The sequence below is a fragment of the Vanellus vanellus genome (assembly GCF_965231255.1).
Source record: "Vanellus vanellus genome assembly, chromosome: 4".
Taxonomy (NCBI): Eukaryota; Metazoa; Chordata; class Aves; order Charadriiformes; family Charadriidae; genus Vanellus; species Vanellus vanellus.
In genome coordinates, this window is record NC_138909.1 from 72,011,824 (window position 1) to 72,031,098 (window position 19,275).

The following is a 19,275-nucleotide window of genomic DNA, read 5'->3' on the forward strand; positions in this document are numbered from 1 at the left end:
AATAAGTGTATTTATGATAAGCAATCTTTGCATACAGAATCTGAAAAAGTACAGTTAAAAACTGCCTAAAAACAGGATTAAAGAACTGGAATTGTTCCTGTAAATACATTTAAAAAAAGGGAGAAATAAAAACACTGTTCCCACACAGAGCACTTATCTTCCACCTAACAGATTCCCCATCACAGAAAAGCTTTTCCCAAACATCATGTTGGTGATATAGGAGACAGTATATGATAAAAAACCAAGTGCTGGGCAGCGACTACGCTTTTTTATCTGCCCCCTGGGACGAGACATGTCAAAAGAGTATTATCCATGTCACAAAACTGCAGCAGCTACCATACAATACTTTACTAAGCATACCGAATTTCATTTTGCTACAGCCAAAATGAAGCTATTCTCCCATCCTGTCCCCTGTACAGTCTCAGTAAGATTACATATGCTGAATTAACCATATCCATTTTTCTTACAGAAGCTACAGAGCTCGCTCTCATCTGAAGCTAATTCACTGCTTGATACACAGACACTTGTTTGCCTGTTTTATCCCATCTGTAATCCAGGAGAAACCCAAGAGTTAACATTCATCTGGCTGCCTTAGAACAACAGGGCTGTCGTGCTGCCTGAGACCTGAGGTCCATTTAAAAGTCCTATCTCCAGCAATGACCAACATCAAATAGTGCATAAAAAGATACAAGAATCCTCCAGCACGTCAAATTAGAATTATCTCCCCACGGAGTTATTTTCATTCTAACCCACAACGGGGAAGTAATTTTACCCCGAACCACGTTAATTTATACTCATCCCAAGATTTATTTACGACAGGTTTTCCTAAGCCTGTTTTAATGAGTGCAAATTAGGTGTCAGATTCAATTCTATCATTAAAAATAGCAAACTGAGAAGCATACCAGGAAAGTAATCTATTTCACTCATCTTAAATTATGAGAAATTATGGGAGAAAGTCTCTCCCTGAGAACACTGGTGAGTGCTGGAGCAAGACCTGCTTCTGGTCTTGTGCTCTAGTGTTCAGAGTGGGTGGGAAAGGAGGCAGGACCATCCCTTTCCGATGATCTGCTGACATAAATTGTTAGAGCAAGCTGTTAGAGTCCCAGAGTCACTATCTGATTTTCTCTCCTGCTCTGAAGAAAACGGACTATTACATATGGCAGGTTTGCTGTAAGGTGTTTCAGAAAGCCAATCTGGTGATAGGAATAAAATAGTAGGGTGAGAGCCAGCAAGGAGAGGCAGAGCTGTCTCCTAAACACCATTCTCTACTCCATTCATTAGCTTTATAACTGTTGTCTGTGAAGAGTCAATCTCCAGGGAACAGATGTAGGGATGTGTAATCAGCTGAAAGCAAGCAGGAAAATATATTATTTGGGAGTTCAGTAAATTTATTATTGTACTCTAGCAGATACAAAAGCCATTCCTGCTATAAATAAACGGAAAACGGAACATCCACCCAGACAACACAGATCCATCTGAAAAGTCCTGTGACTACCCAGAATGTTTCTCTCTAAGCATTCAGTGTCTACTGGTGCAAATCCACCAATTCTGTAAGTGTTCAAGCAAGTTTTATGCAGTGGGGTAAGGCAAATAACAGGCGATGTATGGAAAAGGTTCATTCCACTAAAGCCATACTTGACTATATCTACACTACATAATCAGGAACCTTAACTGAAGCCATTTGCCATATTTCTTCAAAGCTTTTGTTGCCGCATGGCATAGTGCTGTGTCCTACTTCGTGCTGGAGCATCACTTACCTGACCACCTTTGTCTCTGACTAGAAGTCAGCAGGCAGAGCCGTTTTGTCATACTGAAGGATAGTGAGACTCACCACCACTACTACAAAGAAGGAAAAACTCCCCATCATCTCTGTCGTTGCTCATGTCATGGACAATGGCATGACTTAGTCACCTCTGCCATACACCAAAACTGCCAAACAGCTGGTTCTCCTGCCCCAGCTTCAGTTTCTTACTATCATCTCCCTCCTGGCCACAGATCAGCTCCATAGGTGCAGGAGCAGAGCTACAGCTGTCCCATAACTTACTCCTCTGTAGCCAGGCTGCTTCGCTGACGTTGGTTTCCATTCATGCCCACGAACACGCCGTTTATCAGCATTACCTTTGGAAAAGCCAGGCCTTCTGGACCTCTACATCTCATACATCTCTGACACCAGCACCTTTGACTGGGTCTGTAATAAGTTAAGCCAGTCCTACAAAAAGCCATAGTTGGGAAAATATTACATTCCAGATTTAAAATAGGTTTCTCACAGCTTGGCCATCTGCATGTAGAACTTTCATGGCTGAAAACAAGTGGATTTTAGTGGTAAATGAGTCTTCCTGCTTAGTGGAAGCATTACAGAAAAGAAACAGCAAAGCAGCCAAGCAGCCATATTTGCAGAAGAAAGGATAAAAGCATAAGCACAATTTGAAATGCATGTTTCAATCCTGAAAACACACTGGATTTCCATTCCTCTACGGGACGGTAATTGTCTAATTTGCAAAGCAATGAAAACTTACTGGTAACAAGCAGCTGTTTTCTAGTTTTGAAATGGAAAAAAAAAAAAATCACGAGGACTTTTAGTTGACATGGTTAAGGCACTGCAACGACTCCAGAAATTAAAACCCCAGAAGTAAGTATTGCCTGGCCAACAACCCATGGCCTTATGATCCCTCAGCCCTCAATAGTGCCTCTGGCCTTTATAACGTCAAGTGCAATAAATTAAGAACACACGAAATCTATGCCTTCTGTGTCAGTGATCATCACATTTAAGTCCCTGTGAGATTTTTAAACTTCACCCTTCATACTGTGACACAGTTGTCCCTTTAAAGCACTAAGGGAAGCAAAGCTGTGTGCAAGAGCACTGCTACACGTTCTTCTGCTGACATTGTCAGGATGGACCAAGAAAATGAATATTGGGGGGGGGGGGGGCGGCAGGGAGAGAAATAAATAAATAAATAAATAAATAAAGCAAACAAACACCACTTTTCTCTCAGTAAGGCTTCCAGTCTGCACCTCTCAGAGGTCGCCATGTAAGACAAGCTTTGGAACAGTGCCTTGACATTCATCAATAGGCTCTACCAAGCAAGGAAAAGCTGAAGGATCAGCCTGGCTTTCCTTGCTTTGGCAAATAGTTTGGATGCCAATTTACTTTTTTTTTTTTCCTTCCTAATAAATAACAGCAAAAAAAAGTCAAGATAATACCAAAACAGCCAACTGGCTGCTCAGCTCCTATGGTATTTTTAAGATGTGAAAACGCTAATAAACTTACATAGACAATGTAAGATAGTACGCAGGCCACCAGATGCCAATGCACAGACCTTGGGTGCCCGAATCATTTGACTGGTGTCGGTGCAGGCCTGGCAGTAGACCTGAGCTTCTTCTGTCCCTCTGACCTGAAGCTGTAGAACAGCTTTCCACAGCCAATAAACCTGGCCTCTGCTGTAGCCCCATGCATGACACCACCCTGCTAACTCATCCTGGTTCCTCCCGGCCTCCTCTGACTAGGAAACATGAAAAATTCAAAGGCATTTGCCTTGGCTGAGAGCAGTGGTAGGTGTGCTCTATGGTCTTTCACAAGTCCCTGAGTTTTTCTTGCCTCATTTTTGAGGCTGGAAAACCCACTCCAGAAGTGTAGTTTCACAACTGCTCTCAGCCGCTCTGCAAAGGAGCTACTCGCCTTTCTCCTTTGCTCCTAGCTGTCCTTTCCTGCCCCAGCGTTAGTGCTTGGGGAGCCGTAGTGGGGACAGGATCAGAGAATTTATATAAGTAAAAAAAAAAAAAAAAAAAAACAACAAAAAAAACCACCACACCAGAACAGCAATGACAAAGTTCATTTCTAAACTGGATCCGCTTCCTAACTAGCTATTCAAATATGTGCTGACCCAAGAGAAGGGTTGGGAATAGTGGTTGTCTTGGGCTTCAGTGAAGTGAAAGCCTTCTGAAACTTTGATCTCACAGAGAGGTTTTACTGCCACAAGCATTAAAGAAAACTGATTTTTGGTTTTGCTTTATTCATAATGTAATTTGCAAGAACACACTTTCCCAAATTTTCAGTATACTGGCACCAATCCCAACTTTCTTCACTGAGTTACTCAGTTCTCCGTACAATTACTATTTCTATGTTCTCCCTAGTTACTTATTTTGCAGGAAAGAGAGCCTGCACTTCCATATCCCAGTCAGTACTCAGGAGTATTATTCACATGCCTTCAAACTGATTGATGAGTTATTATTTCCTCTGGCTTTTTTTTTTCCTCTCTCCTAAAATGCCTACACATACTATAAAATGTTTTGAAATGTGGATTACCACAAAACTGGATTTGTAGGGTTTTAATCAGATTAATCACACTAAATTGGCCAAGTAAATTAGTTATCCAATTGTTTATGCTATTAGTAAGATAAAAATAAAACAGAGTCCTTTATTATCAACACTCTAAAAATACCCTGGATTCTGCTCTGAGGATTTAGTGTTAGTGATACATCTATCTAAAGGCAAACTGATTCCCTGCATAAGCCAAAAGCAAGTTTTCCGCAGAAAATTTGCACCAGCGTTGTAAACTCATCAACTGTGATGTTAGATCATCATGTAAGCAATTAATAATTATGCAGGTCATGACAAATCACAAGGGGAAGCTTTTTCTCAAGCTGCCTTTTGTAGAAACCTCCCAGATGCAAAACAAATATTTACAGCACACTTGGTTTGCAGTGACCACACGATGGACCTCAAGACCAGCAGAGGGAGGACCCTGGGCTTTAGGACAGTGGAATTTGGCTTGTTTGGGTAATTGCTAAGTAAAATTCCCCAGCAAGCAGTCACCAAATGGGAAGGGTGGAGGCTGATTTTTAAAGAAAAGCAGGAACAATCAACCCCATCACACCAGAAGGCCAGAATTTCAGCAGAGGACTAAGACAGGAGCTTCTCAATGAACTAAAACACAGAAGGGAGTGTACAGGAGATGGAAGCAAGGCAACAGAACTGGCAAGAAAACCAACAGTAAAGAATTATTTGTTGTTGAACAGGCTGGGAAGGTGAGGAGGGGGAGTTGCCCTCAGCATGAGAAAGCAGCTGGATGCATGGAGCTCTGCCTCGGGATGGGTCAGGAGTCAGCCAAGGGTTTATGGATCAAGATTAGCCGGCAGACCAACATGGGTGCTGTTAGCTCCTACAGACCTCCTGACCAGGAAGATGTAGATGAGGCCTTCTTACACCAACTGGAAGAACTTTCATGTCCATGGGTCCAGGTCCTTATGGCAGACTTTAACCACCCTCATATCTGCTAGATATCAGCAGGGTTTAGGTAATCTGGGAGACTTCTTGAACACATTAGTGACAACTTCCTAGCACAGGCAACTGGGAAGCCAACAAGAAAAGGTGCTCTGCTGGATTTCATAGTTACAAGTGAGGAAGAACTTGACCACTACATGAAAGTCAGAGGCAGCCTTAGTTGCAGTGACTGTAAGATGGTGGAATTCACCCCTGGATTTCAGGAGAGCGCCTAAGGCTGCCTCTGACTTTCATGTCTGAGACAAATCCTTCCAACCTAAAAACACTCTTTTAAAGCCCAGCCAGACCTGAAAGTAAAAAGACACAGAGTAACAAGAAAGGCTTTTATAGGTATGTTAATTGCAAAAAGAAGGTGGGGGACAATGTGGACCAAAAGGTACTTAAGAGTTGACTGATATAATTTCAAGCCTGCTGCCTACATTTATGAAAAACATGGGAGACCGGGGAGGTTTCTAGTGACAAGAAAGAGGACAAATGTTATGCCCATCCATAAGAAAGGCAAGAAGGAGGCCCCAGGGAGCTGTAAGCCTCACCTTGGTGCCTAGAAAAATCATGGAAGCATATCTTCCTGGAATCCATTTCAAAGCACGCGAATGACAGGGTGGTAATTAAAGTAGTCAACACAGATCTACCACAGGCAAATCACACTTGATCAATCTGACTGTCCTTCACAATATAGAGGCTGTCTATGCAGATGAAAGGAGAGGAATGGATGCAATATAACTTGATTTTAGTCAGGTTTTTGACATTCTCTCCCACAGCATTTGTATTTGGAAGCTGAGGAACAATATGCTGGACAAATGGGCTGTTTCAAGTGACCTTAATAAACTAGAGGATTGGGCTAATGGGAAACTCGGAGTTCAGCAAGAAATACAGATGTCAGCCCCTGGAGCAGGCTGGAAACCAACTGGTTGAGCGGCAATGAATGCAAGCCACCAAGTGCACTCTCACCTGTAAACTGCATACTGAGCTACGCTGGCAGGGGTACAGCCAGCACAGGGAGAAGTCATCACCTTCCTATATTCTGTAACGGTAAAGCTGCACTTAAAACAGTGTGTCCTGTATCTTCCCTCCCCTCAGGGACTGTGAGAAACTGGAAAGGGTCCAGTGGAGGGCTATCAAGATAGTCCAGGACTAGAGCACATAACTTATCAGGAGAGACAGGGGAGCTGGGCTTGCTTAGTCTGGCAGAGAGAAGAGCCAGGGGAATATTTCATTGCAGCCCACTCCTGCCTGAAGGGAAGATGACAGTCAAACCACTCCCAGTAGGGGCAGATGATATAATGAAAGGCAACAGCAACTAATTGCACCTTGGGAGGTTCAGGGTGGATGTCAGGAAAGACTTTTTCACCAGAAAGGCAGAACAACACTGAAGGAGGCTGCCCAGAGGGGCTGTGGAATTCCCATCCTTGAGGGTCTTCAAGGTTTGCTAGGGAAAGTGATGTCTGACCCAAGACAAGGTTGGTGACAGTCCTGCTTCAAACAGGAGGTTGGATTAAAATCTCCCAGAGGACCTTCCAACCAGCACGTCAGTAGCTGTCAGTCACTAATACCCTTAGTGGTATCAAGTCCAAGTGCAAAATACCTTCACTTTGAGAAACCCTATAAAGCAGAAATGTCATGATGCTCTTCTATCCCTGGTTTCCAGAGACAGTACAAAATGTTATGATCCTTCATTTGAATGTACCAGGGAGACAGCCTGACCTTATGATTTATGGGTTCGAATTCTGTAAAGCGGTCAGGATGCCAACAACATACAGAAAAAAAGTCTCTCCAGCCACATAACAGTCTTCATTATCACCACCATTTTACACAATGCAATTCAAGCATAAGCATCATGAACAATGAAACAAAGCAGTCCCAAGCAATTCAGAACAAAAAAAAAAAAAACAAAACTTCCAACCAGCCAACCAACAAAAAAAAAACCCAAACCTGAAACAATATTTACATACAAAGCAAAAAAACAACCAAAGAAAACAAGAAAAACACCAAAAAAAAAAAAAAAAAACACAGTAATATATATACAAGTCTAAAGGTCTGGAAGCTAATGATTACTGTTTCTATTCCAGGTAGAGCCACTGACTCACTTCATGTCACTTCAACCTCCATCTGCTTCTCTTGAAACTAAAGAAAATTGATACAGTAGAATGACAACTGAGAACCAGGAAGGAAGAATCAAATACATTTCAATCACCGACCCACAGAAATAGAAATAACTCCTAACTAATCAGTATAGAAGTAAATCGGTAAAAAATATATTACATATATATGTATGTTAAGGCATTAAAAAAAATAAAATAGAAAATCTGTAGCTGTTGTTACAAAAGGTAGCCCAACCTCATATTAAGATACGTGTAACTTCCCTCCTATGTTATTCAGCATCAGGCATTGGAACACATTACCCAGGGCAGTGGTGGAGTCCCCATCCCTGGAGGTATTTAAGAGTCGTGTAGATACAGTGCTCAAGGGCATGGCTTAGCGGTGGGCTTGTCAGTGTTAGGTTGATGATTGGACTTGATGATCTTACAGGTCTTTTCCAGTCTAGGAGATTCTGTGTGAGTCTGTGATCTTCTTGAGCTAAGGACTCTGGCTGTGGTTTGCTGTCTTCACTACCAATTTCTAACTCATAAGCTCTGCTTAACATAAGTCCCTGCACAATGCAGAATTAGAGGTTGTGGGGGTTTTTTCTTTTACTGTACATACTCAACTGACTCATCCTGTGACTCCAATTCATCTTTGACAGCTGACATTCTTATGCTTGTGCTCTCTTCAACTTTCTGTCCAGTGCTCATACGATTTCTGGTACCGTTATCGCTTACACGATCACGTCCAAGACAAAATTCAGCAAACCTCTTCCATCTGCTCCTAAGCTAGCAATCGGTTCAATTTCGCCTGCAGCGCTGTGCGCTGAAACCACTAGGAATACTTCTGAGCTCTTAGCACTGTGTCATCCTCTTTACACATTCAGTGCACTTCACAATGGTCTCATGGGTCCAACCCTGCTGCACTAGCTGGAAATCACGAAGAAAAAAAAATCAAGTGCTTCAGAAACAACTATTGTCAGAAAAAGTCTGCTTTCCAATTATCTTGCTTATAGGTGACAAGGGAAGTGTGGTTTAATTAATTCTCCACTCTTCCACAATGTTTTGCCTTTATAGGAACTTTAAAATGCTGCATCCTTCCAACACATCTTTTCTTAGTTTGCTTTACTCCTCACACCACATTCCATGTTGTAGACCCTCAGAGCTGATCTATGCCCACCCCATTAGGATTCAGTCAGTAAGGAGCCATCTCTACATAGTCCACACAAGAACCTGGGAAGTACAGTTTCCTCCCAAACACCCAGCGTCACTTCTGTATTGGTACTTCCAGCCCAAGCTGGCTGAAATGTTTTGGAACATAAGTTGAAGCTTGAAACGTCTTTTCCTTGGAGTGCTCGCTCCACCTGCTTTGCGGAGAGAATGAGGACAACGCTACCTGAGCACAATGGCACAGTCCTCAAATGTCATCCCACCATTCCCCTTCATACCTCTGTAGGAACAGACAAGTTTTTGCACAACTCACAGAAGAATCCTAGAACATCCTCGACTTCAGCACAAAGCAGCATGTAATACCCAGAACATCTTTGCACTGTAGTTGCTAATAGCTGGACTTGAACACTAACCAGAGTCCTCAGATACAGAGACAGGTATAGACCACTTGGACAAGTTTGGTTCGGTTGGGTTTTTTTGGCAAAAACTTACTTTCAGCTGACTTGCAGAGAGAATTGCTTAAAACATGTTTGTCTCATTGCTACCTACGTTTGCTCTAACAAGATATATCTAGACCTGGATAACATAGGTTGGTCTGTGGGCTATCTGCCAGTCAGAAGCTTTTCTGTTCCTTTGTTTTCCCTTCAGTTGTTCTTTATTCAACTTCAGGTGCATTCGCTGGAGCCAAACTATAAAGGACGCTTATTTGCTGCCTGTAAAAATATGGGCACGCATAGAATATAGTTACTCTATATGCCCGTACACTTGTATTTGTTTACTCAGCATTCAATACAATACCATCTTTCTTAAGCACATATCTCTCCTGTGCCATATTTTTCCTGTTCTCCACCCCTCCCCTCAAGCATTTTTATGGCAGTATTACCCTCTATATAGACAAGATCACCAGCTTCAAAAGAAAAACAGAATAGTGTGGGAATATATATCATTACTTGTTTCCTACAGGTACTAAAAGCAGTTCATTGATCTTTCTGGGAATACGAATAATACCATGGACAGGTTCTGATTCTTATGTTGGCAATCAGCATAGCCACTTAAGACAGACATAGTATTAATTTGCACTGTGAGCAATGTTGTACTGGTGTACCTCGTTGCTGCCCGAGGCAGTGGTTTAGTGGCTGGAAGTTTAAAGTGCAGCTGGGGATGCTATAGTAGTTTTCAAGCTTTCTTAAAGGAGCTTCTAGCATGCTGCAAGGATAACAACAACTGCATATAGAATCGTAGAATAGTTTGACCTTTAAAGGTCATCTAGTCCAACTCCCTTGCAACGAGCAGGGACATCTTCAACCAGATCAGGTTGCTCAGAGCCCCATCCAGCCTGGCCTTGAATGTTTCCAGGGACGATGCATCTACCACCTCTCCGGGTAACCTGTTCCAGTGTTTCACCATCCTCATCTTAAAAAAACATCTTCCTTATATCTAGTCTGAATCTACCCTCTTTTGGTTTTAAACCATTACCCCTTGTCCTATCGCAACAGGCCCTGCTAAAAAGTCTGTCACCATCTTTCTTATAAGCTCCCTTTAAGTATTGAAAGGCTTTAAGTATTGAAAGTAGCTTCTCAAGGCAGAAAACCCCAACTCTCAGCCTGTCCTCATATGAGAGGTGCTCCATCCCTCTGATCATTTTTGTGGCCATCCTCTGAACCCAATTCAACAGGTCCATGTCTTTCCTGTGCTGAGGGCTGCAGAGCTGGAGCTGGACACAGTACTCCAGGTGGGGTCTCACAAGAGCAGAGTAGAGGGGCAGAATCACCACCACCTCCCTCGACCTGCTGGCCATGTATCTGTAAGCCTACCTTACCTGCTACCTTACTTTCCTGTTAAGATTAGCCAAGTCCACTCCTGAGCAAAACATATTAGTATTTAGTACGTCATCTCTTTTCTTCCTATACAAAGAACAAGTGGTACGTTCAGGCCTTCCAGGTTAGCAAAGCACAAATAAGAGAAAAGCAGCAGAGGACAAAGCAATGGGATATTGACCCAAAGTACGGAAGTCCTTGTTCTTCTTCTCCCCCAGAGGCAAATAGAACACACAAGGTAAAACTGGGACTTTACCCTCCACTATATTAAATAACGCCAAGCCAATGGAACTCAGCTATCATAACAACCCATTTAAATGCCAGAAGCAGTAATAAATACTTCTGCTAAGCATTATTACTAAAACACTGAAAAAAAATGCAACAAAATACAGTGTCTGCTGTTGTAACGGAGTGTATTGGGTTTGCATGGCAAGGTTTTGGTAGCAGGAGGGCTACAGGAGTGGCTTCTGTGAGAAGCTGCTAGAAGATTACCCCATGTCTGATAGAGCCAATACCACCTAAGGTGGACCTGCCACTGGCCAAGGCTGAGCCCATCAGTGACAGTGGTAGCTCCTCTGGGATAATATCATTAAAAAAAGGGGGAAAAACCTGTGTGACAATAACCAGGAGAGGGGAGCAATAGCAACAACTCTGCAGACACTCAGGTCAGTGAAGAAAGAGGGGAGGAGATGCTCCAGGTGCCAGAGCAGAGATTCCCCTGCAGCCCATGGTGAAGACCATGGTGAGATAAGCTGTCCCCCTGCAGCATACAGAGGTCCACAGTGGAGCAAACATCCACCTACAGCCCATGGAGAACCCTATGCCAGAGCAGGTGGATGCACAAAGGAGGCTTTGACCCTGTGGAGAGCCTGTGCTGGAACAGGCTCCTGGCAGGACCTGTGGAGAGAGGAGTCCATGCTGAAGCAGGTTTGGGGAACCCACAGTGGAGCAGTCTGCTCCTGAAGGACTGCACCCCGTGGAAGGGCTCATGATGGAGAAGTTCATGGAGAACTGTCTCCTGTGGGAGGGACCCCCTGCTGGAGCAGGGGAAGAGTGTGAGGAGTCCTCCCCCTGAGGAGGAAGGATTGGCAGAGACAACATGTGATGAACTGACCACAACCCCCATTCCCTGTCCCCCTGCACCGCTTGGGGGGAGGAAGTAGAGAAAAATCAGGAGTGAAGCTGAACCCAGGAAGAAGGGAGAGGTAGGGGGAGGTGTTTTAAGATTTAGTTTTTATTTCTCATTACCCTGACTTCTAATTGGCAATAAATTAAATTAATTTCCCTGAGTTGAGTCTGTTTTGCCTACGATGGTATTTGCTGAGTGATCTCCCTGTCCTTATCTCGACCCACGAGACTTTCATTATATTTTCTTTCCCCTGTCCAGCCGAGGAGGGGCAGCGATCGAGTGGCTTTGGTGGGCATCTGAAGTCCAGGCAGGTTAACCCACCACAGTGAGAAACGTTTTGCCTTTTGGTTTGCTTTTAGAGTAATGATTGACGAAATGGGATGTAATTCCAATCCCGTTGCTGTTAAGGGGACTTCCGCCTTGACTGCAAAGAGTAATATTGGATCCCAATACAGTGATGATGAGTGCCTTCATTTCCAACATGCTACTCTTATAATGAGTCTAATCTTGTTCCTGGCTGTGCTTTGAGCAATAAAGAGCATCATTATTACAGCTATGCGGACTCCTGCCAGATCTCTGCTTCTCTCTGTAAGACACAACTGTGATGCCACATACTTAATTTAATTGTGAAGTTATAAATGCCAACAAGGTTTATGAAACATTCCTCTGGATAATTATCAGCACATTTGAAAAACAAAAATGCAAGGCACTTCACTAACAACTACAGCTGACAAAATAACAATACCTTGCATGACTTTTTCCTCCTACAGCAATCTCACATCTACAAACTATTTGCAATTTTCTGACAGAAAACATGCTTTCTGCAAAACTGAAGCTCCTGTGGCAAAATTCTGATCCTGTAAAAAAACAAACAAACAAAAAAAAAAATCAAACAGCTTCTCTCAGGAAAACAGAAGGGTTTTATTTATTGTCCTGGAGCCAACGGGGCTTCCTATCTTGTTTCCCCCGACAGAAGTCAAGTTCAGAAGCACCACAGCCTCCTGTGAACCAGGCCAGTGCACTGATTTGAGTACATGCTGCTTCCCCCTCCTCCTGCTGCCTTGGACAGAAGAAAGGAACTGGATAACACATGCTGCCTCAGTCCTCATTGAAAACAAAAACAAAAGGAACACTGAACTATGTCCTTAGAAAGGAAGGCAAATACAATTGATCCACTGGCGTGTGTATCCCTAACTCCCCGGCTTCCTTGCTTGGCTGGACCACAGACTTCATAAAGAGACAGAGCTGCCCTGACATTTTTTTAGAGAAGAGCATTAGTAGAACCAGTATTTTCTTCCTCCATAATTTGCGTTAAAATGTTTTCCCCTAATTTCTGTGCTGTATCCGGAAGTGTGCACCAAGGGTATATGGGAAATTACCCAAGTCTTAAAAACAAAACAAAAAAACGACAAAAATCCTCACACCAGAAAACAGCCCCACACCCAAAAAAATCCACATCACCATTTGCATTCCCTTATCTTAAAATAGTTCTTTTGCAGGTGAGTGTGTAGGTCTTCCCCAGGAGTTCCAAGACAGGGCTGCTAACTGTTGCTAAACAAACGCAAACAGCTTCTTCTGATGCATTAGCATGTTTACAACATGTGAATGATTATGCTTTTTTTCCAATTCTCAAATTAAACACTTACCATTGTCTCAAAGCTCTGCCCTTCCCATTCTTGTTGGTATCAGATAAACACAGAAAATAATCTTCTCCAATTAATAACAGCTTGCAGTCACAGCAGGATTTACACATATCGCTATTCTACATTTATGGTCTTATTGCAGTCAATATTAGTATTCTGCTCACCACACCATATTTAATTTTGAATTGCAATTTCAGTTATGTTTGTGTTGATTAAGTTATAGTATATTGCAATTGCATTACATCTCATTTTCTTTGACGCTGCCAGATATTTAATTATTGGATGGTTCCTGAGGATATAATTTAAATTTAAGATTGAGTGCACTGTATGCATCCCACAACTACCAATATACACTGTTACCTATTAAAACTATGACATAGATGTGTTTCATGTATTTGTTTTGCTGCACAGTGCCTTCATGTGCAAACTCATCTAGAGTTCAACATTTGATATTGAATTGACCTAGAACAACTAAATATTCACAAAATATTCTTCTGTTCACTAAATTTTGCTAAGAATTGCATCCATACTGTTAATTTTTAGCTGGTAAAACTTTTGGAGTGTGCTTTGATATTTGGTTATTTCTTAAATATATCACAATGTGCTAAGCTGTTTTTCAAGACATGAAACAATAACAGAACTTAGATTGAGGCCACCTTGGAAAGAGAAAAAACACAAAAGGTCTTTTAGATCAGAAAGCTGAACACTGCAGGTTAAAAGATTCCCTATTTTCCCCTTAAAATATGCATGTTTGGAATTTATGAAAGATGAAGCAACTGTCAATACAGCAGACGTAAACTAATCTTTTTTCCCACCAGAGTCCATAATTCAACTGCTAAGCATGGTGAAGTACCAGTTCTGTGTCTCCCAGAAGGTTAGATTATAATATAACAATGTATTCCACATTATATTCTGCTGTGCTGAACTGGTAAACCACACCGTGGAAATTACCAGCAAGTCCAAATAACCTCACTATTTTAATGCGTCTCTACTGGTTTTAGGGAGCTACAGAGGTTTATCAGGAAAGAAAAAAAAATCCATTACTGACCTTCCATCATCTATGCACATTGCACAAAAAAAAAAAAGATTAGGGAACCAAAAAAAACAGAAATGAAAAGAAAATTTAGTATTGTATGAAAACTCTCCAGTCTATTACTGACTGGAACTATAAACTGTTCTTCTAACTTCAAGTACAATATGCATCAGTGGTCCATTCATTTTTTTTACTACAAGAAATTTATACTACCCAAGCAAACTGTGAAGCTTGGTGCCAATATTTATTTATGAGGCTGCTCGAATTCAGATTAAGAAATAATTTGCCATTTTGAGTAAAACAGTTTCTTTTACTCACATTTTCACAGAATCTCTTTTACTTTGGACAAGCATGTAAGTATTTGTCTTAGTAACCTGATGCACCTTATTAAAACACTGTTTGACACACAGATTGACGTACATGTTATGGTACACATCTATACACTCTCACTCATTTCCAGTTTGATACAAAGAAATAAGAAATTTACACAGTTACTAAGAAAGGAAAAAAAAATCCATCTCATTCTAACAAATCGGAATTCATCACATTAAAAAAAAGTAAAAAAAAAAAAAAAAACATCAATACACATCAACAGAACTTTATCATTGGTGCTCAGACATTTACCATTAGGAAGGTTGACTGTGCCCTGGAAAAGCAGGAAGGCACTTGTGGAAAGCATAGAGAGCTCAATTAAATCTACTGAAATATCATGATTTTTCAGCAGCATTACAGCTTTTTCTTTTATTATAGGAAGTACAGTTAGGCAAAAAATATTCAGTGTGTTTCTAAAAAAAAAAAGAGTGAAATATAAAGAGTGAAATTAGACCCCACCTGGAGTACTGCATCCAGCTCTGGAGTCCCCAACATAAGAAGGACATGGACCTGCTGGAGCGTGTCCAGAGGAGAGCCACGAGGATGATCTGAGGGCTGGAGCACCTCTCCTATGAGGAGAGGCTGAAAGAGTTGGGGCTGTTCAGCCTGGAGAAGACAAGGCTCTGGGGAGATTTTATTGCGGCCTTCCAGTACCTAAAGGGGGCCTACAGGAGAGCTGGGGAAGGACTTTTTACTAGGGCGTGTAGTGATAGGACGAGGGGGAATGGCTTTAAACTGGAAGAGGGCAGGTTCAGATTGAACATTAGGAAGAGGTTTTTCGCTTTGAGGGTGGTGAGGCACTGGAACAGGTTGCCCAGAGAGGTTGTTGAGGCCCCATGCCTGGAGGTGTTCAAGGCCAGGCTGGACGTGGCCTTGGGCAACCTGGTCTAGTAGGAGGTGTCCCTGCCTATGGCAGGGGGGTTGGAACTCTATGATCTTCAAGGTCCTTTCCAACCTAAACATTTCTATAATTCTATGATTTTTTAAAATAAATCATTTAAAAGAACAGTTATCTGCAGAAACAGATTCTCTTTTTTTAATTTTACATTGGGCCCTGTTTTTTTTAACTACTGATTAGAAAATCTTAAATACAAAGTTAAACATAGTCTCATTTTCATATCTAGACTGATGCTTGAGGTCTTGGGAAGCTGTCATAAAAAGTTAAAAAAAAATCTGCAGCCAATTACCACTATAGATATGAAAGATTCAGAAATTCTTCATACACTTTAGAGCTTGAAACCACAAAATCCCCAGCAATTTTACAGTGTAGAAGGCAAGTAGTCATTAAATTCTCACTTCAGTCACACCACTGTAAAATTATGTAAAATAACACAAAAACCTCCAAGATGTGGCTAGCCATATAGTTTGCCAGCATTTTATCTTCACTGATGAAATATGAGAACAGTAAGGCTGTATTCCATTAAAAAATTAGAAAATGTATAACTATATAATTTGGTTTATTATAGCTCAGATAATTTGCTTTTCATTAAAAAGCATAATTCAAGATTATTTTAAAGTTAGAACTTACAGCAACAGGGACTCTCACAGTCACGACGTACGACTCTTCATTTTCTCCATTAAAATATTGAATAAGTAATACCCCTACATTCTGAGTAATGGAAAAAAAGAGCTAATTCTTTCTGAGTTAAGAAACACTGAGATTCCTTTAGGATGAAGCTCAGATTTTTTTCTCCCCATTAACACTCCTTGGCTTGCCACGTACCTCTACATAGAATAGCACAACTGCAGGGCAGAGGATCACTCTCTCTACTGTAGTGTTACCAACAGCAGTATTCTGTATATAGCACAGCTGGATGAAATAAAATTTCTAAAGCATACTATGATGCTAAAAATAGCAACTTATTTTCACTTAGTGGCCATAGCCAAGAAACAGAATTTCTTTTTTTTCCCCCACTTATCACATCCTTTAAGATCTCTTGTAGTTTATCTTGGCTATTTTTCTCTCTTGGTTGAGCTTTGAGAACCATCACATAGGCACCACTCTCAACTGTTAGCTTTTTTCCAGGATGGCATGACAGTTCTAACAAAAGCACTTTAAGACCTAGTGGAAATATAAAGGAAAGCAGGAAAGGAAAAAACATAATTACATACAACTGGAATTTCTATTCCATCTGTGCTGCAGGCTGCATAGGCACTGCTGAATCAGGCAGAAGACATAAAGGATACCAAGTCAAGCACCGTGCACTGAGATTTCACTTGTATGAGCCATTTATGAAATTTTTTCTACCTAAAGTTGCCTGAAATAAGACGGTCTGGGAAGCAGATATAACATATGAAAACTGCACCAGAACAGTGATTTATTTTTTTATATATTTTTTTCTCATCCAATTCCCATCTGGTCTCTGGGTCTGTGTACGCACAAGAGGAACCAAAGCCAGGAATTCAACTTTCAAGTGTCTGCTTCTAATCCAACATTATTCAAATCATACATTCAAAAACTTGCCTCCTTGGAGTTCATGCTTCTCCATACCGCTATTTAAATTATAAATCACCTAATCAGCAGAGCACAGCATATACCCCACTGCATAACTCTGTAGTTCCAGGCTTGACTAACGCGGTCTGAAAAACAAAGGAAGCTGTCCTGACCTCCTCCTAGTTACCTGGGCCAGGAAAAATAATTTATACCTTCGGCATGTCACCTTTTGGCTCTGTCATGGGTAACCATCATCTTGCAGGTCTGGAAAAGAACATATCTAAGAAACACTTGCAAATCGGTACTCAGAATGGATGTAATTGCCTTACAGTACACAACCACTGATCTCCAACTCATACATTTCCTCCATACAAAACAACCGCTACAGGCCCAGGGCAAGCAAAAACAGTATTTTCATTAATTTCTTTTACTGATGCTAAGTCTATGGTGTATAGCTCTGCAAGACACAATGTTTCAGGCAGAAAGTCTTTTTGAAAGGTAACAACTTTGCTTTGATTTCATGGCAATGGTACAGTCTTAAGAAGCCACTGAAGATGAAGTGAGCATATCACATCAGACAGCTTTTATGCTCTCTGTTTCTTCAAAAATTACAGTCCAGGGTAGGATCTGTGAGTCTGACAGGGGTAAGGCTTTCCCTCACATGAAAGAAAATCTTACCCCTGACTGATTTTTTCAATAATATCTTTAATTCTGCTGCACTTCTGCTGTAAAAATGTGTGACAAAATGACCTGCCACTTGAAAAAAGGGCTGGGGGAGGAGATGAGGAAGAGAAAACTAATAGTTCACATACTGTCGTTCCAGTCATCTTTTAAGAACTCCATCAGGTACAAAGTACGTGGGCTTTTCCACTGTAAAAATCTGACTACCTTTAAAATGACCAAATTCCCAGAAAGACAGACACGAGAGAGTAAATCAGACCAGAAGCCTTTTAGAGCAATTTCTTTTCAGACTAAGTGAAAGCTGAAGGACGGCATAAATGGTATTTCAACTAAGCTACAACGTGACAGTCAAGAGACGATGTTCATTTTCTATGCGGTAATATTTGATTGCCAAGGACAGAAAAGACTGCATTCCCCAGGCTGAGCCGAGATGTGCCCAGCCGTCTAAGGTCATTACATCTGGAAACTTCAGCAGGTGCAGGAAGGGAAGTTGGCCATTATATGTTCTGGGGTCATATTTGCTCTTTCTCAGGAGGTCTAGGGACTGCTGCCCTTTCTGGATTGTGGGGGGAATAATCTTTTGGGACAAAGACAGGGAAAATCAAAAGAGTGTCCCCAATGGCATGCAATGCTATTTGGCTGAGGTCAGCTAAACCCTGCTCTTTTCACATTAAAGAAAACCTATCAAAAGACACTCAAGTGCGGTCCACAGGATGGAGACCCAAATGTAGTATGTATTCCTAGGAAGTTTTGAAAGCCCATGGCCGGGAGCGGTCACTGCCACTAGTGAGTAGTGTGAACTTTGTGTTAATGTCAAACAGGCCAAGACTTGTGATCAAGGTTCATGAAAATATCTTAACAATCCTTAAACTTCCTATTGCTATTGATATTCAGTTACTGGTAGTTACTAAAAATAAACTTCTGTTAGCTTAATCAGTATGTAAAATACAAAAAGGCCTTCTTATTTCTTCCCTAGGACTACACCCTGACCATGTACTTCCAGCAGTCCTGGAGGGATAAAAGGCTCTCTTACTCCGGAATACCTTTGAACCTAACACTGGACAACAGGGTGGCTGACCAGCTTTGGGTGCCAGACACGTATTTCCAAAATGACAAGAAGTCATTTGTCCATGGGGTGACAGTGAAAAACCGAATGATTCGACTCCATCCAGATGGGACGGTCCTTTATGGCCTACGGTACGTTGGGTTTTTTAATTGGATATATGGCTGTCCTGGCAGGATGCAAATCGTGATTGGTAAGTGAAGGTAGTACCAATGCTGCTCTCTCCCTTTTCTTGATTTCTCAGTGCAGCTTTATGAATCAGCACATACTCCATCTAGACCACCACAATACAGCCAAGAATTTTCTGCAGGGCATCAAAACTACCTTAAAAGCTATAGCCATAACTAACAAAGCCTAATGCCTCTGTATCTTTCAGCTCATCCGAGCATATTAACACTACTGATGAGTTCTTATTATGGTTCTCACCTGATAATCAATCACAGCTTAGATAAACATGTCCTTCCTTCTGAAGGTCCTCCAGCAGTTCTTTAGAACAATGTAAAATATAAAGTTGGAGTAATCTGAAGAAATGCAACCAGTATTTGGTAGGGAATAAAAAGAGGACACTTGT

The 19,275-nt window shown here is 41.5% G+C and overlaps 1 protein-coding gene across 1 annotated transcript in view; it reads left to right on the forward strand.

The window, feature by feature from the left end:
- The window catches only part of GABRB1 (gamma-aminobutyric acid type A receptor subunit beta1), a gene marked incomplete at both ends in the record, with an annotated part of 144,486 nt that overhangs the window by 58,169 nt on the left and 67,042 nt on the right, over positions 1–19,275 (forward strand). Inside the window, one exon of the mRNA XM_082482575.1 lies at positions 18,618–18,838. Within this exon, the coding sequence (XP_082338701.1) occupies positions 18,618–18,838 (221 nt within the window). The remainder of the gene's footprint in view (positions 1–18,617; positions 18,839–19,275) is intronic.